At 34.4% G+C, this 24,823-nt stretch overlaps 2 protein-coding genes across 4 annotated transcripts in view; one reads left to right on the forward strand and one right to left on the reverse strand.

Moving 5' to 3' along the window:
* LOC129789572 (uncharacterized) overlaps positions 1-24,823 on the reverse strand; it is a 656,748-nt gene that overhangs the window by 415,898 nt on the left and 216,027 nt on the right. The window lies entirely within an intron of this gene.
* LOC129789628 (Krueppel homolog 1) lies at positions 1,015-24,821 on the forward strand. Of its 2 annotated transcripts, none has more exons than XM_055826600.1 (5): positions 1,015-2,091; positions 16,605-17,140; positions 18,923-19,199; positions 19,279-20,020; positions 20,371-24,821. In XM_055826600.1, the coding sequence occupies exons 2-5, from the start codon at positions 16,616-16,618 to the stop codon at positions 20,666-20,668; spliced, it is 1,842 nt and encodes a 613-aa protein (XP_055682575.1). In that variant the 5' UTR covers positions 1,015-2,091; positions 16,605-16,615; the 3' UTR covers positions 20,669-24,821. The 2 variants fall into 2 exon arrangements, with proteins under 2 accessions (XP_055682575.1, XP_055682577.1); XM_055826602.1 differs by lacking the exon at positions 1,015-2,091 and adding an exon at positions 15,462-15,642.

The following is a 24,823-nucleotide window of genomic DNA, read 5'->3' on the forward strand; positions in this document are numbered from 1 at the left end:
TAGTCACCATGTGTCCCCTCCCCACGGCTTTAGGAACAATCATATATTGCATTAAAAAATCCTTTTATCGTTAATTTTAACTTAAAATTTTAAAATAAATAAATAGGAACAAGTATTAAAACAGAGAATACCTGAATTGACGTTTATAAAGTCAAAAAAAGCTTCAGAAAAAGCTCAAAACTTCATATTTCTCAATGAAATAAAACAAAGTAAAATATCTCATTTATTTTAGGAATTTTCTCGATTTAGAACTCTTTTTCGGACCTAGACGGCTTTGTTCTATCTCGTTGGGAAGTATGATATTTTGAGCTTCTCTTGACTAATAGGTTGACAGACTTTATTTTCCCTGGTTTTCCCTATTATTTATACAATAAATTCATTTTATATAAATTAGCGAATAAATGTTTATAAAATTGTCTTTTGGGGTGAAACTTTTACTCTTGAATTTTGAATAGATTTTTTTATTAAAAGTCTTAATAAGGCTTAGTAACAAAGTAATAGATTTATTTTGTTGAAGCTTTAATTTGGCTATTAAATCATTTAGTCTAAATCGTTTAAATACATATATTTTAAAGACTCTTTAATACTTTGTCCTTCACCTTTGGAGGCAGATTCTTCTCAATTAATTCAATCAATTTAATCCCTAATTTATCATAAAATTCTACCTTTATCATTCTTTAAAATAAAAAGATCTAAATGTACTTTAAATTCTATAAAAAAAAATGCCTGAAAATTTCCCATCATTTCATGCAAAATTTATATTCCTCGCTATATGCGGGGAAAATATCTGGATTTGCAATTTTCATGGCTTTTTGTTGGGTCTCTCTTAGTAAAGTGTCGAAGGTGGTGCAAAAATGCCTGGCACGTGTGGACAATGCACTTGGTGAAGTCAATAAATTGTGTGTCATTAATGCCGCACAGAGTGTAAGTTTGCTTTAAAAACAATTTCCCCATTTTCCATTGCGCTTCCACAGAAAATTCTGCTTTGAGAGGCATTTCCATTGTTCCATTGAGAATCGCGTGCAATTGATTTTTATATTATTGCTGTTTTATGAGTTGAGATAGTGGCACTTAGTTAGTGTGGGATTTTTTCTTCTTCTTACTTTCTCATTGGGGGGATCTGCCTGTGGTCTGTGTGATAATTTTGATAAGGGGGTTGGTTGATTATTAATTATGTTTATGATGGTGCAGTGACAGTGTACGAGAGCCCGCGTGTGTGGATCACAGTGTAGTGCCTTGTGCTGGTGCTTTTGTTAGGGAGAGCGCGGTATTGAAGGCATGGTATCTCAGTCTCACCACAACAACCCATGGAGTCTGTCTCTGTCGCTTCCGTGCGCTTGTGGAGTCCGTTGTTGCGTGGATTTTGTGGCGAAAGCCAGTGCAGCACCTCCACGTGCCCTAAATTCTCGTAGCTTTCGGCCGGTGTTTCGGGGCCGTACCGAATGCTGGGACCGAGCATGAGTTTAGTGGCCGCGCCGCTGTGTTGGTGCTGCTCGCTCTTTTCTGAAGAACGCGCGCGGAGAGACCACGAAGGAGGTAAACTGTGGCGCTGTTGGAGCTCTGAACATCAGTTGAGAGCCAGGCATTGTGACTTCACCAGAACGACATCACCCAGTAGTGTGTTTGGTGAATGGAAAGAAACCACACTGAGTTCCCTATTGAGGCCCCTTGTGATTGCACTACACTCCCAAAATCCCCCCGGAAAGACTTCTTTTCTATCTTTTTTTGTTTTTTAAATTTTTTTAACTCTTGTAATCTCCAGCAAGTCCTGCTGAGGGAAAAGAGATCCTTTTTGTGTGTTGTGCAACGTATGAAGTGTGAGTTTTGTGTGTTTAAACCCGGATTTCCTCGGTATGTAACACTTCCGCAAGAAAAAAGACCTTAAGGGATGGTTTTGTAGAAAATTTCTGCAAAAGGAATAAAATGTGTTAATAAAAAGGATTCGTCCTTTGAGACTCTAACAAAGTGATTAATCCACCGACCACTCCTTTATACATCCACCCTAAAAAACAAGAGAGACAGTTTAAAGATCTTGAATTCTTGGTGAGCAGTATAAGAATTCTTTTCCGCAGTTAATTCGACAATCATCCGGTAAGTTCAGCAGTTAATTTAAATTTAAAATATATAATGTAGGTATATATTGTGCAAAATTTATGCGAATATTTGCTAAAGTGGGATGGGTGTTGGAAATAAATCGAAAGTCTTTTTTTGGGTGAATGTTGAAATGCCAGTTGGGGCAAAATGCGACAACGTCACCATTTTTTGATTATTAAATTGAATATTTTTTTGCACATCACGGCGCATGAGCATGAAAAGGATTTTCTTCTTCAACGGGGGGACGCTTTGGTGTTCCTTTGATGAGAAGAAGATGCAAAAAAAAGAATCCCAAAATGGACAATTTAAGCTTGAAGAAATAAGAAAAATGAAGGCATTTTGTAGGACAAATTGATTGTGAAGAGAAAAATATTCCATTCTGCAATATTGACACTACCGGGGATGATTAAGGTTTATTTTTATCCATGTACTCTGTGTGTACATTAAAAGCTGTTTTTTATAGGCTGCTCTTGAAGCTCTCAAACTCCCCTTTGGTGCTTTTTGCCCCGCGCTTGTGAGCGACAAAAAAAGCTCACGAGAAATGGCAGCAAGAACGATAAGCAAAGACTTGCGGCGCGCTTGAGAACATCACTGCCTGGCAAAAACACCTCGAAATTGATAAAGATAGGTCAGGTCTGCCCATTATGGCAAATGGCGTCTAATCGGAAGTTTCTCTATTTTACTATTTTCACATTTTGGGCACGATACTGCCCGGAGGAGTGGGGAGACGCGCGGAAAGTCGTTAAGTAACACACGCGTCTTACATAATTTGCCCAAAAAAAAAGCTCACATAGTTTTTAGAGGTGTTTTATCACCATTTACATACATGTTACCCATGTTACATACCTTTCCCCGTGAAAGAAAGCATATTACAAGAGCTATGCGAAGAAGCCATTGAGTGCGTGAGGGATTAAAATTTATGCCATGAAAACCATTTGGAGAAAAAAAATCATAATAAAACCGACCAACGCAACAAAATGGAGGTCGCCATTTCCCATGCGAGTCGATAGAACTTCCCATTTACACACCGAGAACGCACATAAAAGCCAAAACCCCGAAAAAAAAAATTCAATGTGTGCGCAAGAGTCAAAAAAAAATTGCCTGTGAAATCTAATCTGCCCAAAATAGAAAATGAACGAAAAAAAAACTCCGCACACACATATTTTACACGCTAAGCGCCCCTTTCCCCGCCAAAAAAATCCTCCATAAATTCCGCGCGTGTGTGTGCGCGACTTCTTTTTGTGCGAAAATCCCAATTGAAATAACTCAGGTCAGTTATACAAGAGTTGTTAGATGAATTTGCGGTCAAATAGAGGTGGATGGCGATAAAAATTTCCACCATCACACTCTCACGGGCTCCGTTGGAGGTAAAATCTCATGCGAATCTTAGGTCAAGGAAGCAACTTTTGCCAATGATTTTTCAAAGAGATTAGCTTTTGTCATTGACGCGGTATTTATTGATACTCTCGCACTTATACTTTGTCAATCAAACAGCGCAAAAAAATGTCCAAATTTCTTATATTTGTGAAGGTGAAAAACTATAAGATGAAGGTTTGAACCATTTGGCCACTTGACGCTTTTTTTCGGATAACTTGAATTGTGCAATGACAATTTAAGAGCTTTCGGGTGGTCATGATTAAGTTCAATGCAAGGTGATACAATTAAATTAGGCCTTTACTATTGATTTATTTGAAGAATTAAATTGCCGACAGTTGATTCATGGACTGTACGACTTTATTTCTTTGGGGAAGATGCAGCACAACAATTCCCTTTTCCCACAACAATGTTTTTTTTTTTAATTTCTTTAAAAAAAACATGATTTTTTAAGCTAAATTTTTAAAAGATTATTTAGGAAATATTCCAAAATTATCAGAAATTGAATTTACTGCGAGTCCTTACTGTAAAAACTATATCTATTTATTCAACTTATGCATTTTTCTAGAATACCGAGAATACCATATGCCATAATAAAAATATTAAATTTTTGTTTTACAAAGCTTTGTTTATTAGACTTTGCCTGATTTTACTTATGTTTTAAGCTTAAAAAGATTCCGAAAATATTTTAATTTTAAGCATAAAATCTAAATAACTAAGTATTTCATTTATTTTTAATTGGGACGTAGCCTAGCCAAAAAGCTATTGAAGAGGATTTTTTCTGTTGTATTTGAATTAGGAGCTTTTGACATTTTATTTAGGCAATTCCTAGAACTCTAACTATTCATTTAAAAATTTTTAATGAATTTTAATCCTGAAATTAATTTTTAGTCTTTAAAGAGAATCCTAAATTGCCTAAGGTTTTATGTTGGTTTAAATACCTAAACACTTTATCTTTTTTTTTTTTTGATTACGTGACTGTTTTAAAGCTTAAAAAGCTACATAATTTTACCATTTTTGTGCTAAGTTAAGCTAAAGGGGCTATATGGATCCGGAAGGAATCCAACAGTCGTACAAATTAAAGTGAAGAAGAAGAAGCTAAAGGGAAAGGAACAGTTAAGCTCAATAAAAAGTCTTTATTTCTAAAAACGTCCACTCTTTAAAGACAGTTTTTAAAATCAAACGAAGATTTACAGACATTTTATTCCTTGAATTTATTTAAGAACAAGAAAGTAAAATAGAGATTTATTAATGAATAAAAAAATATTACTTTCTGTTTATTAACAAAAAAGAGGAAAACCTTTAAGAAAAAAAGCTCTTCAAAAAAAACCGAACTTTTGACTCATTCAGGACCTTCATCAGGTCTCCTAAAGATTTTTTTTCAATATTAATTCCCAACAAGCATTATTCCAGCAAAATCTGCCAAATGAATGAATGATTTTGAGAGTTCTTTTGGACATGACCGCACCCAATGCTCACGCAGTTCTTTTGTCACCACCATATCCTTCCCTAAATAAACTTTACCCCTAACAAATGGTACATTGGGTAGATCAAGGATATAAAATACATACATAGGAGGGTCTCTGCATTAATCTCAATATAATTTTCCTCCTTTTCCTCACTCCGCATCCACCACGCAAGAGATCCGCTGTATGGAGAGACATTGTTTGCCAATATGGGTAGGGAAATGCGAAAAACACGACCGGTTTTCCATCCAGTTGATGAATGATCAACGCGCGTTCTGGTGGACGGGTGAGAATGTTGCGCGGGGTATGCGAATGATTTCGCATCTGTTTGCCTCTCCAATATATGTACAATGAAGAGAAAAATCGCGCACGAGAGATTTGTGTGTGTGGCTTGATAAATCCGTTGAGGTTTGAGGTCGTACCGCGTCAAAGTCGAATGTTGGGTTTTGCCAAATTCCGAGTTAAGATTGGTCAGTACACTCGGCGTATTTTTTGTGCTCCAACACACGCTTATTTTGAGGCCCTCACTTCACCACGACCCGCGTTCGCCTGTTTGCGTTGCACGACACAACTTGGCGATACTAGTATATGCCGCAGCTTTTGGGGAGATTGCTGAAGAAAAAATAAAATAAAACAAAGCATATTGCTCAATTAGAGAGATATTCGATGGCGGGCCTTCGTTTTTGTGACTCGATCGTCTTTTTAAGTCGACTTTCAGCCATAGGCGATGTGTGTGGAGAGAAAATCCTTGAAATTGAACTCTTGCTTTGGTGGAAGGCAGCGCACACAATTTGGCATTCATGGCGATTTTTGGAACCATAGAATTTGTCTATATTGCGAGAATGGGTTATGCAGAGGGGGCTGCTTGCTATATACATTACATATGAGCACTACAAGAGAATATTTGGTAGGCAAAAGAGAGAAAGAAAGAAAGATTGGGGAGCTAGGAGGGAGTTATGGGAGATGGAGTAAATAAATTTTACGACTACACCCACCCTCTTTAATACATGTGTACATTATTCTTCTTGGCTAAAATCAACGGGCCTTGGACGCACATTTTTTATTAGGATGAATTTAGAGAAGAAGTCTAATGTTGTGAGCACATAGAGATGTGAAAGAGGTTTTGTGATGAATTATTGCGTGAAGAACTCAGAGGAATGAAATTTTGTAATTCAATTTCTTCTACAGAAGATAATTTTTAGACTAAATTAATAAATATGTTATAGTACCTGATGAAGGCTTAGAGGTGCATCGAAAATTCAAAAATTAAAGGAAAAAGCTCTTTGGGAAGCCTAAGAGAGAAAGCTCCTGAAAGCTCTTTTTATTAAAATTGATTCGTTAAAAATAAACAGCTTGACTGAATTCAATAACAAAATTATAATGAAACTTTTAAAAATTAAAAACAAGTTTTAATAACATTAACTTGAAAAACTAGACATTAATTTGGGATTTAAACTATTGATGTTGTTTATGATCTTCTTAGACCTTACTCTAGTCGGAAACAATACTTTTTATAACAAGCCAGTGACGTCTTGGTATATTTATTACCCCATTTAAAAGCTGAAAAACAATTATATTTTCAGTTTAAATTATAAAAATATTTCTAGCAGAATGAATGATTAAAAATAGAAATCTTTTTTATTGATACTTTTGAGATAAATTTATATATAAAACATTTGATAAATGGATTAATTAATAAACCGCAGATGGACTCTTACAATATGTAGGCGACCAGTTGTACAAAAAGGTCTCATCTGCTTTTCCCTTTGATAAAATAAAGTTTTTGTTGATCGTCGTAATGATGATTCTCACATTGACCCCTGTCCTCTATCACACAATACCATCTCTCTAATCGTTCCACGCGCACTCTTCGAGGCAGAAGCCCACCTCGAGTTGTCTTGACGAGGTCGGTACACCCTGCCGCAGCCGGGGCTCAATATATCGAGGGTTGGCCGGAGACGCGCCTTGGCAGGGGTGAACTGAGGGGGTTGCTTTCGCCCACAGTACACAGCAAGTGAACCCTCACTCATTCATCCCTGACGCGTATGTGCGCCAAACACCGAGCAGTTGGTTCTTCTTGCGGAAGACACGTGGAGGTGCGGGACTGACTTTCGCCCGCGTGTGAGGCGATGCACCGCATTCCAGCTACATTGGAGGCGATGCACTTTGTGTCGCCACACAGCAAAATGTGAAAGGCACCCGCGGTGAAAATTGACGGGGCGCGCATGCCCCGGACCGCATAAAAGAAATGCTCACTCAGGACAGCCATGGGGAATGCGCGTCAGCATTGAAATCGTCAGGACAGCCTTTTATTCCGGCAGCAGCTGAAGCACTCTCTTGTGATGATTACGAAATGTAATTTTAATTGGCACGTGGTGTATTTTAATATCACCAAATTTGGATACAAAATAGCAATTTTGAGAGAGAGAGAGATAAAATTTATACCCAAAGTTCACTTATAAAGGTAATTTAGTTGCGCGTTTTAACCTCTAGGCCGCCAAGCCGGGTCGTTGAACGACCCCAGCCCTATATTTCGTGCTATAACTTAATAAATATAAAAGATACCATTCCCATCTTTTGGAAATAAGTTCTTTGGTTATCTGAGGAGGTTGTGTAAAAATTTCAGCTCAATCCGTCCACCACAAGAAAAGTTATTAAGGAAAATGTAGAAGAAGGGAATTCAAAAATTGGTGTAACGGCTAGCTGCGGAAAATTTTTTAGAATGAAGTTAGTCACATCATAACCCATGTAACATTTTTTGGTCGCGGCGACGTAATTTCAGGTCGCGGCAACGTCACGCCACAAGTAACATCGCACCTCGCCGCGACGTAATGGCAACGTAAATGGGGAATTTTTCGACGTCATGGCGACGTAACAACAAGGTCGCAGTTTCGTCGCTGCGACCAGGCATGTGACCACATACGTAACCGCGACGTCGCGGTTACCTCGTTGTTACGTCGTCAAGTAGCGATGACGTTGCCATTACGTTGCGGTTACGTCGCAATTTTTCGCACTGTCTGTCTCTGGTTTTCTCTTGAACATTCAACATTTCTATATTTTCTCTTTCATTTATACCAATGCCATGGTGATGGCGCCATGAGTTATTACAACAAATATCCATACGGAATAATTTCATGGCGACCATCGCGTATATTATTTATTTTTATATGCATTTTTTGGGAAGTCATCACACCCAAAAAATATATGCCAATTTAACTACCGTCGTGAAAAATGATGTAGATTCATTTAATAATGCTCCTTTATTAAAAAATGATAATTTTTAATTATTTTATTGCCATTAAAAATTGAATTTTCTTGATTAATTTTTTTTTATTTTTCTAAAATTAGATTTATATATTCTAAGGTGGAAAAGCTTTAAAATATTGCTCAATATATTATATAAATTGAGAAATAATTTGTTAAAGTTTGCATTGAAATATTTGAATTCCCGCCAAAATAACCGCCGCCAAAAGCCGTCGCCATGACACCCAAAAAAATAAACTTCCATCGTCGCAAAATCCTACGACTTTTGTCAGACATTTCCAACATTACTCCATTTTCAGCTTTATTGTTTATATAATAAATTAATTATTTTAGAAAAATCATATTTTTTGTCTTATAAACAATAATTTGGCCAAAATTAATCATTATGAAAAATAAAAAAAAATAAAAGCAGAAGTTTTATATTGAGATTTTAGTCGTTAAAATGAATAATTCTTTTTGTTGGAGTTTTTAGTTTTGGCAAAATGGTCAGTTTTTTGATTATGGGTGAAATTCACCATTCAGACAGTCTTAAGATCTTAAGATTTCTTAAGAAAACTTAAGATTTCTTAAGTCAGACTGAATTTTAGGCTAAATGTAATATTTTTTGATGATTTTTAAGATTTTCGATGTCTTAAGACCATCAAGAGCATTTTTTTAAACTTAAGAATTATAAAATTGTATTTATCAATTTAAAACAAAGAAAATGCATTTTTGAGTGTACAAAGAAGCTGTGTTTCTTTGAAGAAAGAATCACAGCTAAAATGTTACTTTTCAAGACAAATTCAAGTGTAGTAAGCTGTTTTTTTTTCATTTTTATAACTTTTTCCCGATAAAGAATAGAACAAACTGGCACTCAAAAGCACGGCTAAAAATTATAATAATTTTCCCAAAATATTTTCCAGAGTGATTTTCCTCAAAACACCCCCGGAAAATTCTTCAGAATCATTCAGTGCCCTTTAAGCAAGTATTAAGAATGCTTAAACAATCTTAAGACTGTCATCAGTGCATGATGATTTGCTTAAAGCGAATTTTCGCGTTTTTCACGTGAAAATCCCCCAATTTTCCACCAAGAATTTTCATAAACTGATGGAAAAAATTGGAAAAATATGTTCAATTCTTTATCGAGAAAAAGTTATAAAAATGAAAGAAAAACAGCTTACTACACTTGAATTTGTCTTGAAAAGTAACATTTTAGCTGTGATTCTTTCTTCAAAGAAACACAGCTTCTTTGTACACTCAAAAATGCATTTTCTTTGTTTTAAATTGATAAGTAAATACAATTTTATAATTCTTAAGTTTAAAAAAATGCTCTTGATGGTCTTAAGACATCGAAAATCTTAAAAATCATCAAAAAATATTACATTTAGCCTAAAATTCAGTCTGACTTAAGAAATCTTAACTTTTCTTAAAAAATCTTAACTTTTCTTTAAAAATCTGAACAAAAGAAGACTGTCTGAATGGTGAATTTCACCTTATATTTGGTAAACGTGTCGGTTATTTTGAACAAAAATTGGTGGTACACAGAAGCTGTGCTATTCTTTTCTTCGAAAGAATCACAGATAAAAGTGATTATATTTGGCAAAGGATGGACAATTTTTTCCACTTATGTTTGGAGAGGAATTCTTTTTTTTCTAACGCAAAAATGTACTTTTAGCTTTGGTAAATTATTTAATAGCGAGTTTTCCCAGCGGATTTCTTCTGCGAATGCTTTATTAAATGAAGGAGAATTAAAAATGCTACAAAATAATGAAAATAAAAATTGGTTACGTGGAATATTGGAGAAATGGGAAGCGAAAGAAAAGTTCACTTCCGGAATCTCGCGAGTTTTCTTCACAGGAAAATGGATTAAATATATAATGTTAAGCTTTCAAAGTGCTTTCATTTCACATAGAAAGGAATTTACTAGAAAAGCTAGAAATTAAGAAAAAAAAATCAAAATGTTTTACACCAATAAAACGGGAAAATTCATGTATTTCCCAGCGCTTTTCCGGGAAATGAGAACGATTTTCTTGAGTGTTTGACAATTTCCAATGATAATTTAAAAACAAAATTTGGTTACGCCTTAACTCTTAAGGAAATTACCGTCATTTAATATCTCTTTACCGTCATTTTGACTTTTAATCATAATTTGACCAAACTTTCCGTCACTTTTGCTTTTATTACCTACATTTCTTCAAACTTATCTTAAGCTATTAATACAAAATTAATATTAATATTTAAAAAAAATGTATTAAATAAACAAAATTAACATTTCAAAAAAGCGAAACCTTTAAATAGCGAATAAATAATATAGAAAAGAAGTACACTCACAGATTGAAAACATATAAATCACCTTTAAATAGCGTTTCGTGTCTTATGGAATATTAGAAAAGATGATTTTAAAATTGAAACTATCAGTAAAAGATTTGGAAAATTTAAAAAAATTTCTACTAAAATGCACCATAATCTAAGAATATTTTTTCTGGATTTTTATTATATTTTTTATTATATATGTTTTTTGTAATTTAATACAATTTTGTGAAATAAAATCGAGTTCATTTATTATTTTTGTTTCGAGCCAAATTATTTTTTTGTAATATTTATTTTCACTTATAATGATTTTTAAGTATTTTTTTCTTTAAAAAGCTATTAAAAATATATTTTAAAATTTTTAATAATAATTATTAGATTTGTCCAATACATTGTCCTGAAATTCCGCAGACAATGTCGGCGAAAGTTCTTTTGCTGGGTGCAATGAGAAAACTCGGTGACATTTCATGTCAAAGATTTTCAATTTCTGCCTTCAGAAGAAGAAATTGATCTATTTTCTTGCTAATTTCCACCAATGCATGCCATGTAATGCCATGAAACATTGATCCAGGTACTCTGGATTCTATGCTACCTTATATTTGTCCACAGCTAGAAGAAAATTCGCTGGGAAATTCCCTATTTATGTGAAGCTTCCCATTGTTTACATTTTTGGTGACGTTGCCGCGAGGTAATCGCTACGTAATAACGCGACGTCGCAAAATTACCTAATTGGTCGCGAAAATTACCAACGAATACATCTTATGATTTTATGCATTTTTAGCTATATTTACGCCCACGAATCCACTAAAATATCCTTGCTCTCCCATAAAATGAAGATAGAGCAAGTAATTTGATTAAATAACTAAATATTTGGGCTATTTTGGGAAGGTAACAATCTTCCATTGCGAGTGTGGTCGCGGTTACGTCGCAATATGACCATTCGGTTACCATGCATTCATGAGGTCGCGAGATTACCAAATTGGTCACAAATGTTACCATGGGGTATGCTTCATTATTTTTAGCATAATTTATCATTTTTATGCCAACCAATGCATTGAATTATCCTTGCTCTTCTATAAAATGAATATCTAGCAGGTTATTTGATGAAATAATTAATTATTTAGTCAGTTTTTGCAAGGTAACAATAGGTCATTGAGAGTGTGGTCACGGCGACGTTGCGCGCGACCATATTGCGACGTTATGCCTACCATTTGTTCACGACGTCACAAGATTACCAAATTAGTCGCAAAAATGACCAAATGTTCTATTTTGATAAAAAACTAAATTATTGAAGTATTTTTGAGGATAATTTGTATTGGTAATTCATATTTTCTCATTTTATGATTTTTACAAGAAAAATTGCATTAGAAATGTGAAAATTTTGTACAATTTGCACAAAAATGTTTTCATGGTAATTTTTGTGACGTAAAGGTTTCGTAACAGCGACGTAAGGTTACGTCGGCAGAACGTTGTGTGACCAAATCAGCTCTCTGGTGGTCACAAAATGTTACATGGGAAATCATATGGTTGAAGGGGGTTGAAGGGTTGTGTTTACTTTCTCACTTTACCATCTCAGTGTCAGAATTATCGCGAATAAGTAACATAAACAACATAAAACATAATTAGAAGCATATAAATGTGCAAAACAATAAAGAATATTCGAGAAATATTGCCATTTATCACGGTGCGGGAAGTGAGGGGAATGTGGGGAAGTAGTGAAAAAAAAATAGCAGTTGCGGTCAACTTCGTGGCAAATTTCTCACGAAGAAAGTGTGAAAAATGAGTGAAAAATGTTTTTTCCTAATATCTTCTTCTGCGTGTTTCCGGGTGGCGAATTTGTGATGCAAGGGGCAAGAGGACTATATAAGGAGTCTAAATGTAGTGACCCGACAGTTCCCGGTTGTATGGTTTATGAGAAAATCGACTTCCTTCTTGGGGTCGTTCAACGACCCCACCTTGGCGCTCTAAGGAAGCTCCAAGGTCTTGGCGGCCAGCAGGTTAAGTACCTACTTTTGAATGGATTTGCAGATTTTATTAAGTTAACAAAATGCAAATTCAAAGAAAGCTTTAAAGGATTAGTTTTGGAAATTGAGAGGGAAAATTTTTATAAAGGAAAATCGTATGGAATACTTTAGAGCTGTTTTATTCATAGAAGAGAAAAATTCTTAAGGAAAAGTTAACTTGAACTTGGTTAAAGAAAATAATATTTTTCAAGAACATTAAATAAAAAATTATTTAATGATCTGGAAAAAAATGTTTTTTCGCTTTTCTTGAATTTTTATAAAAAAAATCTTAAAGCTCGATCAATCTTTGTGAAATAATCTATTCACGAATGAATTAAAAGCTTCATTATTGATCAAGGAAATTTTACTACAAGAGAAAAATCTCTTTCCTCTAAAAAAAAACTCAAAAATCAAAGCCAAATATAAAAGGTTAGGCAGGTCAAAAATTACGTCACATTTAATTAAAACAAAGGTACATAATCTCTGACATTTAGTCAACACTTATTACTAATTAATATTTACATAAACACTCTTATTTAATTTCATAAATTAAAGATTTTTATTACGTCTGGTTTTCTTGTAAACGAATTAATTGCAATGCTTAGGTAGGAAAAAATTTCTTAGCATTAAGACATTAAATATTTGCAGCCTAAAAAATATTAAAGATTTTAGTGAGGAGATTAAAAAAGTAATAAAAGAAGAAATTTCTTTATTGCTTTAAAATGATTTTCAGACGTTCTTTATCTTATCGAATTTGTTGGGATAGTCCATCATTATTTTTGTTACAAATTATATTGAAATGAATAACTTTTATCAGTTCAAAATGTTAATTTTTATAAAGAGAATGATTTTTAATTTTTATGAGTAATTTTTATCAACTAAAAAATTCTAAATAAATATTTTTGGACTAGCTTCGCACCAAAGTTCCATACTTGCAAAAAAAAATTAATCTCTGATTGTCTAATAATTCCGGAAAAACATTTTCATTGATTCTATGTCAAGCTTTACATTTTCATTCACATTTTCCTTTAAAAAAAATTCATCCCAAATTTCCAACATTATCACTCTTATATTATTTGTTTGCAAATTAAATGACAAAATGAACAAAAATATAAATTTAATTTAAAAAAAGAAATAATATGTGAATGTTAATGAAAGAACGTTATGCACGAGGCATAGGATAAGTCCCCCGCATGTAACCAAAATTGGGTTTTAAATTATTGTAGGGGATCCTTAAAGATTCAAAATAAGCGTAGTCATTTCCCGGAAAAGCGCTGGGAAATCTACGAATTTTCCGGTTTTTGGTGTAACCTATATTGATTTATTTCTCAATTTCTAGCAATTGTAGGATATTGCGTTTGGTGTCAAATGAAAGCTATATCAATGCTTAATATTATATATTAAAACCATTTTCCAAAATGCCCTAGAAGGTGAAAATTCGGAAAGATTTTCCGAACACGCATTTTTCTTTCGCCTCCCATTTCCACAATATTGCATGGGACCACCTGGAATATCTCTTATTTTGTAGCATTTTTAATCCCCTTTCATTTGGTATAGCACTTGCTGGGGAAATCTGCTGGGAAAACTGTTTTTTTTTTTTAGTGATTTTCAATGTTGGAAAAACTCACTATTCGAGGGCTGCAATGTTATACAATGTCATAACATTGTATAACATTGTATAACATTGTATTGCATTGTTAACACTCGGAGGACTTTACTGGTAATTGCTACCAATTGGAACTTTAAAATCGTCACAAAATAAAATCTATTGGACTTATCTCGATGAATTTAGCATCTATGTGTAGGGAATTTTAATTACTTTAAGATAGCGGAAAGAAAATCTCGAGAAAAGTCTTTTCTTTGGAAGATAATTGAGGTCAAAGTCAGAATCCAACGTGGAGGATCAAATTGGTAATAAGTACCAGTCAAAATCTCATACATTTTAGCCTTAGTTTTGAGGTTATGTATCCCCATATTTCCCAAATAAAGTATTCTTGTTCACTTTTCCTCGGTGAAAATCATTAATATGGACTAGTTTTATTACCGGAAGTGACTAAAAAGTTACTTGAAGAATCAAAGTTTGTGATGATTTAGGCGCAATAATAAATTAAGTAAAATTGTAGCTAAAAAAGTCATTTGAATTGGCAATTTTGCATAGATTCGACGCAATTTTTTTTTTAGTGACGATTTTCTCAATTAAATATTTAGTAATTAGATGCAGGAATGCTTGAAGGAGATCAAGAATTAGTGAAACTATCGATCCTCGTTCAATAAACTGATTAATAATTAATTATTGAGCATATTTTATCAACTGGTACTTATTACCAATTTGATCCTCCGCGTTGTGCCAAATGTTGGGTCCTCCAAGTGTTAAATCGGCTAAGTCGGTGTGAGCTCCGGTATAACATTGCAGCCTTCGAATAGTGAGTTTTTCCAACATTGAAAATCACTAAAAAAAAAAAACAGTTTTCCCAGCAGATTTCCCCAGCAAGTGCTATACCAAATGAAAGGGGATTAAAAAAGCTACAAAATGAGGGATGTTCCAGGTGGTCCCATGCAATATTGTGGAAATGGGAGGCGAAAGAAAAATGCGTGTTCGGAAAATCTTTCCGAATTTTCACCTTCTTGTGCATTTTGGAAAATGGTTTTAATATATAATATTAAGCATTGATATAGCTTTCATTTGACACCAATCGCAATATTCTACAATTGATAGAAATTGAGAAATAAATCAATATAGGTTACACCAAAAACCGGAAAATTCGTAGATTTCCCAGCGCTTTTCCGGGAAATGACTACGCTTATTTTGAATCTTTAAGGATCCCCTACAATAATTTAAAACCCAATTTTGGTTACATGCGGGGGACTTATCCTATGCCTCGTGCATAACGTTCTTTGATGGTGTATTTATCAAAGGAATAACAAAATTTCTTAATCATGTGAAAATATGTTTTCTCGCCATTTAGCACCTGTACGCTTGTGCCGCAATTATTTACTCATTTCACTAAGCCATCATTTATCGACACTCAATTCTTGGCGAAGAAGTTAAAGAAAAAACATCTTCTGGCATATTTCTGGGGGATGATTGAGGAAGCAATCAGAGCAATGGGAAATGTCCGCAATTTGGCTCCCAAATTGGCAATAGAAATAAGGTCAGTGCGAGTGGAGGGACAATATAATCATTGCTTGAAATTTACTCAAGCGTTCTTGGAATTTCCGCGTCAACATGCTAAAAAGGAACTTCTAAGAGGGTGCTGATGTACTGTACATATGTATACTGTATGTATATATAGCGAAGGGTGGATGAGGATGGTTCAAACTTTCTCCAAGTGCCTGCGTGGTGTTTGCAAAAGGTCTCTCTTTCGCTCTCTGTGTCTGTTTTTGTGGCAGAAGCCACACTGACGCAGTTTTGAAAGGTCCCCCATCCTCTCTGCTGGGTATCCCTCCGCAAAAGGGGGATGATGAGCTCTCCGCTCCATCGTGTGGGAAGGATGAGAGATTGACGCTGCTCCCTCTTCCCGAATTATTCGATGTTGATCCACTTTCGCCAGCACTCTCACACCACGAGTGCGTAGAGCTGTGCGTAGAGTGCGTGTGTGGGAGGAGCTTTGTGAGCTGAAGTGCGTCGTGGAGGGCAAAGACACGCACTGTGGGCCCTTTGAGGAAATGTCGCGCTCTAGGCCTCTGTTGGCTTTTCACTCTCGACGCATTTCTCAGTTTATTGCGAGCTACCAGAGGAAGCGGAACACACGAAATCTCCGGAAAGCTCATCGTGCCAGTGTGAAAGAAATCATTTCTTCCTTGTGTGTGTGAGTGGTGTGGTGGGATGAGAATTTTGTGATGGGATTGTGATCTGTTGGTGCGTAAATTCCACGTGAAAGAAAAATGAGTGTGTGGGATAAGCAGGAATGGATTAAGACGATCCTATCGAAGAGTGGGACGGAAATTAAGGAAGTTAAGGAGGAGAATAAAGATGGTCAGTTTGTGCGTCAGGAGTAGTTGAATTTATTTTGCTCTTCTTCACTCAAAACTTCTCATAAAATTTCAAATCTTCAACTCTTTTTTAAACTGCAGTCAAATAATTTCTTTTCTACCTTCTCTGACTCCTCTTCAGATCTCCGCAAGATGGTCTACTATACAGCTCTTCCATTGATAATGCAGACAGAAGCATCAGCCTCACAGCTGTGTGCCTGTCCATCGGATTCCACGGATGCCGGTCGTCCGTCCACATCCTCCACCTCACCCAGTCAGTATCATCAACTCGCCACAGCGAATTCAGCAATGCATTCAAACTTAGAGGTGCTGCACAGCTACACCCCCGCAGCCACGTATCATGTAGTGGGCTCTACTGTACCCCAGAAGCCCCTGCATGTGCCCCCGCAGCAGCCAATGGCTCTCCAGCCACCACCGCAGAAGCCCCAGTTTAAGTGTGAACAGTGCAACATGTGCTTTGGTAGCAAGAGTGCCCACACGAGTCACATTAAATCGCACGCGAAGCAATTCCAGTCGCAGCAATCGTTGCAGCAACCTATTGCTGCAACCACGGATGCTTCAATGCAATCTCCCGTGCTATCAGTGCCCTCAGTGAATCCTTCTGATCCCTACCAGTGTGACGTGTGCAAGAAGACATTCTCAGTGCCAGCCCGATTGGTGAGTTTGCTTAAAATTTTTTTATGAGTTCTTTTTAAGTGTTTAATGTCTGTAAAAGGGACATTAATTAGTTTATCATGAGCTGGAAATTCGTGATTTAATGAAAAAAGTTGTAGGAATTTTTACAACGTTTGAATGGAATATTTTGCAAAAAAATCTAAGAAAGTAATGAATTTAATATGTAAATTACAAATGAAAAAGTACTAATCATTAATTTAAATGCAGAATGATTGTATTACTGATAGTTTGAATCAATTTTTAGTAGTAAAATCTGGGTATTTTCTTGAGAAAGTTTAGTTGAAAAATATAACCACAAAAATTGGGCCTTATTCAGCGACCCATAAACCCTTGAAATTCGCTTGAAATCTTGAAATTTCAGTCCAAAATTTAAAGATTCTTGGTCGCTGAATAAGGCCCATTGTCAGGATTTGTCATCCTTTAAATACCTGTATGTGATCTATATAATAAAGAAAGGTCTGTTTGTTGGTAATCTTCGTGTCTGTACAGCTATACAAATCTACACCGTTTAACCGATTGCGATGAAATTTGGTACAGAGGCTCCTTATATCAGGCGCTTTCGAGTGGCCGTATTCATTTTCCCCCCAAAGCCCCCCTTCAGGTAGCCTCCATATAAAAGTCATGCATTTTTTGCAAATTTTTGAATTTGGCGCCCGAAATGTTGTATGAAAATGATTTCTTCTCTTTGCAAGTTTTTTCTTTTGGGATTGATAAGTGGCCCTAATCGCCCTAATCTACCTTTAAACCTTCACAATTTATTTTCTTTAAAATTTGCGCGAAGCGCAACAAATCCCCGCGAAGCGGGGCGAGGTAAATTGGAGCGAAGCGACAATTTACCTCGTTAAAAAATATTTTTTGAAGTTCTAAAAGTAAAACATTATGTCAATTAGATTAAAAAAGCTCTAAGATGTGAAAAATTTAAAACGTTTTCGGGACCTTTGCTCGTTTTTTTTTTAAAGAGAATTCATCAAAATTTTTGAGTGAACTTAGGGATGATTGGGATGGAATTAATCACGCAATGGTTTCGGGAAAGCTCAAGAAACGTATTTCTAATATGAAATAATTAGAAGACAATTTTCGAAAATGTTTTTTTTTCTTCTAAATAAATTTAATTAATTAATAAATTAATTCAAAATTGTCTAGAAAATCTGTTCTCAATCAAATTTCTATAGTTCTTAAACTCTTCCTTTAATAGAATTTGTTGTGAACCTATTTGTCGGGGACTTATTAAAACCACGGTTCGAGTAAAGTCTTTAATATATTTCTAAGTTCTGAACTGTAACTACCTCAATTAACAATCAACAACTCGATAATCATTCTTACAATTCTTTTATATACATATATTTTGGATGGCTCTGGTGGGGCTAATTAACAAGAGGGGATGGCCCCACCAAGCCATCGAAAGGGGGCACTACAAATTTATTTGAATTTAAATTAATTAAAACTTATTATTCCATACTTAAGTGCTCAAAGTCGACAAATCTGGATTGAAACATTGAATTTGGATACATTCTGAATCGAAAAGTCAGCGAATTGAGGATAAAAAGACAAGAAGAAAGCCCATTTCCCTTATTTTTTTCAAAAGAAGCTTTCAAAAATATTTTATTCAAGTTGGAAAAATCTTAATTTTCCTTCAGAAGTTAATTTCTAGCTAATTTTTATTAAAAATTGGTTAAACTGATTGAAATTCAAGGAAATCATCAATATTAGTTGCATCGTTATTGCGTGAAATCCATGAAACTTTATTTGGAAAATTCCTTTCAGGTGCGTCATTATCGTACGCACACGGGTGAGCGACCGTTTGAATGTGAATTCTGCCACAAAATGTTCAGCGTGAAGGAGAATCTCCAGGTGCACAGACGCATCCATACCAAAGAGCGCCCCTACAAATGCGACGTCTGTGGCAGAGCTTTCGAGCATAGTGGAAAGCTCCATCGTCACATGCGGATCCACACGGGTGAGAGACCCCACAAATGTTCCGTTTGCGCCAAGACATTCATTCAGTCTGGACAGCTTGTCATACACATGAGGACCCACACAGGTGAGAAAAAAGCTCATGAATATTCCTCCTTATAAGGAAACTTCTTTAAAAATGATTTTCTTTTCATTTAAAATTCCAGGAGAAAAGCCCTACAAGTGTCCCGTAGAGGGATGTGGGAAGGGATTCACATGTTCCAAGCAACTGAAAGTTCACTCACGTACGCACACAGGTGAAAAGCCCTATCACTGTGACATTTGCTTCAGGGACTTTGGCTACAATCACGTCCTGAAGTTGCATCGGGTGCAGCATTACGGTTCCAAGTGCTACAAATGCACCATTTGCGATGAGACGTTTAAGAATAAGAAGGAAATGGAGGCACACATCAAGGGGCATGCCAATGAGATTCCCGATGATGAAGATGTGAAAGTTGTCCCGGATGCACCTGAAGCACAACCCATGGATGATCGTCTATCCTCACCAATGCACGACATGGAACCCCTGGTGTCAGATCCGCATCCCATGCAGCTGGATACTCCGCGGGAATCGAGTTCAGAGACCAATTCAGACGGCGATGATGTGACGTACTACAATATGTACTCACGCTTTGAGCAGTCTGTCGTGACAAATTACGGAGTTCCAGCATCTGGGGTGAATCCCGCCCTCTTGGCTGCTGCATCCATTGCAGCAGCAGCCACAGCAGCTGGTTTCGAGGACCAAAGCCACAAAAGTTTACCCATTGTAACCACGGCACCCCAGTCACTACCGCCAGCCACTACGCCCGTACCGCAGAGCTTGACAACGTCGGCAACCTTCTACGAGCCTGCATCTGTGATGCGGCAGCACAGCTACTTCACACCCGCGCCTACGGCTAGTGATTTCAGGTGAGGAGCTGAATTTGCTTTCTAGACTTTCTATTTATTTTTATTTATTAAAAAACAAATTGTAGTAAATTTTCCTTTATGTTACTGGCCTGATGAAGGTCTGTAAAAGGTTCAAAATCTTCTCGAAAATTTAGTAGATTTTTGCAAGATCAAATATTCTGTAAAACTTTAAGGAGATTGAACCTTAATAAGTCTAAATTATTCCTGAAAAATTAGTGAATAATTTAACCCCATTCAAGTTGCTCCAAATTGCCCCATTTTTCAATTTTTTTTTCTTATTAATCTTCAAAGCATTTCAAACAAGAAAACTTGACAAAATTTAATCAAAAAACTTTTGAAATATTTCACAGATCATCTCTGGATTCAGCCAATGATCTCGTGAAGCGAGTAGAAGCCGCTCTGGCTGGTACAGAGCCCCTACTGACGCCACCACGCTCCTCCCCTGAGTCCCCTGAGCGAGCATCTTCCCCTGAAAGTGATTCAGTTCTACTGATGGCCGATCGAGACGTCATGAGTCTGCCACTGCGGAAGCGCAAACTCTACCTCAAGGAGGAGCAAGAACCCACAAATATCATCCCCATTGTCACGGAATCCTCATCACCTGCCATGCGGATAAGTTCAGTCATTCACTTTGCTAAAGCCTCGTAAGCATTTTAATATTTCCTTCCATTTATGAAAAGAAAAAATCCATTTTATTGAGTCATTGTGCTTTGAGAGAAGCGCACGCAGGAGGACATTTCCTCAGGAATATTATTGCATAAAGAGAGAAATTGAAAAGGGACTATTCTAATGAATAGATTTTAATAATAATTAAAAGAAGAAAAAGAATTATCCATTAAAGTAGATTTTAGCATTTTTTCATAATAAAGTAATATTTAAAGATGAACATATTGCAGTTATTTCTATAAGATTCAGTGAAAGAAATTAATTTAAAGAAAATAAAATGAAATGATTAATCTTAAAGCCTGCGATTTTATATTAGAGAGACGAAGAATTGGATGGAAGATTCCCATTATTATATTAAAAAACTTATCAACAAAAAAAAACTTTCAAAGAGTCTCCTATTCTTTAGAGATTAAGAGCGTGCGCGCGAAAAAAGGAAGAATGTTGATGATGCCATAGCACAGCAGAACAACATTTTTTTTGTGTTAAGACTGTCTCAGGAAAAATATGGCCAGATTTATAACATTTAAGATTATAAAGTAAATTTAAAAAAATTGATAAGAGAGGAAAACTCCTACTAATATAAAAAAAATGGAAATCTCAAATGCGGGAAATTTCTTATTTTGAGAAGAATTTCTTGCTGTGAGATTGTGCCAATCGAAAAGATCCGAACGACTGAAACTTTCTCGGCCAGATGAGAGGAATTTTTCACAAAGAGCTTTGTCTATTTGGCTTATTAGTTGGATAATTAAGGTTTAGGTATTGTTCTAAGCGCCATCTGTTGGACAAATTATTTAGATTCAATCTTAGCACAGACACAGAGCTTAAAACAAGATTGGAAAATTTTTTATCGTGTTTTATAATATAAAATTTATTAACCTTTTTCAATTTCAATTAGAATTTTTCATTTATATTTTTGAAATTTTCGCGAAATTTCACGAAGTCAGAAAATATTTATATTTGAGTCTTTGCTAATAAAATCTCCACCAGATGGCCAGAATAGCACCCAAACTACCCATCTAGAAAAAAAATCTCAACCAGACAAAGTTCTAAAGAAAGTAAAAGCAAAAATAAATTGCAATTGAAGACTGTAAAAAAACTATAAACTGCACTTAAAATGATTTAAAAAATAATAATCAATGGCAATTTGCAAAATGAGAATTTCAAGTAAAAAAAAACCCTTTAAGGTTTACTTTATGATTAAAAAAAAGAAAAGAAAAGAAAAGAATATTCCCTTAATTGTCCTCTGTGTTGATGATTTGCAAGAAGATTGATGAAAAATAGAGTATCTCCCCATGAGAAAATCAATGAAGTTTTTTATGAAGATAAAAAATGCAATAAATAAAAATTAATAAATAAAAACTTTGAAAACACTTTTAGCAGAGAAAAAACCAACAAAGAGAAAGACTGATTTTAATTGAAAAATAATAAGAAAAAATTGCACTTGTCGTTTCATAAGAAATTCTTCGAAGAGAAAAACGAAAAAGTGTTGAGGGAAAAAATCATCATCACGAAAATTGAATTAAATTAATTCTCTTTCATCTAAAATATCTAATTAATAATGTAATTATTTAGTGAGATACAAAGGAAATTTGTTTAGTAATTCCAAATTGCGCCAAAGACATAAAAAAATCCAACAAAGCATGTTTTCAAAAAACACCATCATTTTTCATTTTTCGTTAATATTAATGTTTTTTCATAATATACATTTATTGCTTTAAGGAATGTTTTTAAGATGGAGGTTAAGGAACGTGGAAGGAAGCGTCCTTTTTTGGGTGGATTGATTTTTTATCGCTATTTGTAGATTAGAAGAAAAAATCACTTGTAAAATAAATAAAAAATCAGCATACAGCAAACACACTGCCATAGAAAACAGATTTTTGACGAGAAAAAAATCATCAGAAGCAGATAAAAAATCTCAAAAAATAGTAATTAAAAAAAAAGAAGAAAAGTTGTATGATAAAAATGGCCAGCAAGGAAGATTTTCTTGTAATAAATATTTCCAAGCAAGTGTGTCAAAGTTTCGGAAGAATTCGAAAATTTGACATTTCCGAATTCGTGACATTTTGCTGGAAAATATTAATTTTTAAAAAAAATCATAAATTTCACTGCGAAAATCATTCTAATCCAGAAGGAAAAGATATTTTTGTATATTAAATGAAAAAAAGTCACGTGCAATGCACTCATAAAGGAATAGAGAAGAATAAAAGAAAATGAATTTAATAAATGCTCTTGCAAACTCATGTGCAAGACTGTGTGAACGAGAAAAAAATTGATAAGGAATGATTAACCAATTCTAGTGAATTAGTTAAATAAACAAGCCATGTGTGTGGAAAATGCAGAGGGATTTTCTTTTTATAAAAATATTTTTCCGAAATATTGAAAATATAAAATGTCACACATAAGTGACATTTGTGGCACAAATGTCAAACTTCTGTCAAATGTTGTGTCAAACTCTAAGATTTTGCCGCGACTTTCAAATTTTCTCAATTGAAAGAAATATTTTTTTTTAGAAAAGAAAATCCTTCTGCATTGCAAAGATTTTACATTTACATGCTATAGATTAAATATCCAATGAAATACCCTACTGTACTATAATCTACCCCCCCCCTCTTCCTTTTTACTAGATGAATGATATAAAAAGAAAAATAGCTTAAAGGAAATACCTCGTTAAGGATGGAACAAGGAGTGTATTGAAAGTAAAAAAAAATCTGTTTGTTGTGTAATGTAAAAATGAGAAGAAAAAAAGGACAAAGTTTCTGTTGATTTCGTTGTTTGTGAAAGTGACAATGGGCGTAATTTGTTTTCTTACCTCACATTTTGAAATAATAAGAAAAAAAATACCTATCACTAAATAAAAATCCAATTTTGCATAGCATTTAATTGAATGTTTGTGACTTTCCATTAAAAACTAATTTATATAAAAGAAGAAAATAATTATCCACAAGACAGAGAATTTGGAAGGATTAAACGAGTGTGTGAAATCATTGTAATCAAGTAGTGTCATCCATTTTCACATTTCTTTATTCATAAATGATGAGAAAAAAAGTCAAGAGGAAATTTCTTTGTGAATCTTTGATGAGAGAAAATCGTTAGAAATCCCATAAATACATTTTTTGCAAATCCAACAAGTCCTGCTGATTTTATTAAGAAACTGTGTTAGTTTTAAGACTTTAAATCCTTTAAATCTTTTTACATATCATGCATAATTTTCAGATCAAAAATCTTTGCGAAAATCCCATTAATCCCAAGAATACCAAGGAAAATCTTAAGAACTTTTAAATTCTCCATAAACACTATAAGTCCTATAAATATTTCACAGTGCTTTTTCAAGTAAGGGAATATACCATAAATTCCGAATTTTATAATAAAATTAGGATTTATAGAGAATTTATAAAAAGTATTTGAAGGACTTAAGTAAAGAAAATTGTAGATTTATTTTTAACGGGATGTTACATAAACCTTTAAAATTTACATTGAAAAATAAATATCTTCCGTTAAGGTCTGTAAGTCCTACAAATCTTTCAAATATCCTTTAAGAATTTTTTTAAAAAATCTTATGAAAATATTTGAGAACTTTGTAAACTCCACAGATCCTTTGTAGATCCTGAAAGTCCCTAAAATATTTTACAGTTCATTGAAAAGCCCTAAAATCTAGAGAATTTAGAAAAAGTATTTGAAGGATTTGTGGGACTTGACTAAAGAAAATTTTAGAATTTTTTTTAACGGGATGTTGCATAAACCTTTAAAATTTACAATAAATTTAAATCTCTTCCGTTAAGGACTGTAATTCCCGCAAATCCTTCAAATATCCTTTCAAAGTTCCCTAAAAATTTTATTAAAATATTTGAGAACTTTGTAAACTCCATAAATCCTTTGCAAGTCCTGCAAGTCCCACAAATATTTTATAGTTCCTTGAAAATCCCTAAAATCTTCCACAATCCCTAAAAACCCATTTCATTCTTAAAAATTCTTCTTTTTCAAAAAAAAAAAAAAACAAATATGGCAAAAAAATCAAATGATTCATAAAAAATTTCCTCTTGAGGCTGAAAAAAAGGAACAAGAAAATAGCGAATCCCATATTTAAATCTTTAAGCCTCCCCTTATAACGCATTTATAATAAAGGACGAAAAAAATATT

The sequence above is a fragment of the Lutzomyia longipalpis genome, chromosome 2 (genome assembly GCF_024334085.1).
Source record: "Lutzomyia longipalpis isolate SR_M1_2022 chromosome 2, ASM2433408v1".
In the NCBI taxonomy this organism is placed as follows: Eukaryota; Metazoa; Arthropoda; class Insecta; order Diptera; family Psychodidae; genus Lutzomyia; species Lutzomyia longipalpis.

Coding starts and splice junctions, on each gene's coding strand:
- LOC129789628 (XM_055826600.1), top strand. CDS start 16,616: ATGGTCTACTATACAGCTCTTCCATTGATAATGCAGACAGAAGCATCA. Junction 17,141..18,922: donor TCTCAGTGCCAGCCCGATTG/GTGAGTTTGCTT, acceptor AATTCCTTTCAG/GTGCGTCATTATCGTACGCA. Junction 19,200..19,278: donor ACACATGAGGACCCACACAG/GTGAGAAAAAAG, acceptor TTAAAATTCCAG/GAGAAAAGCCCTACAAGTGT.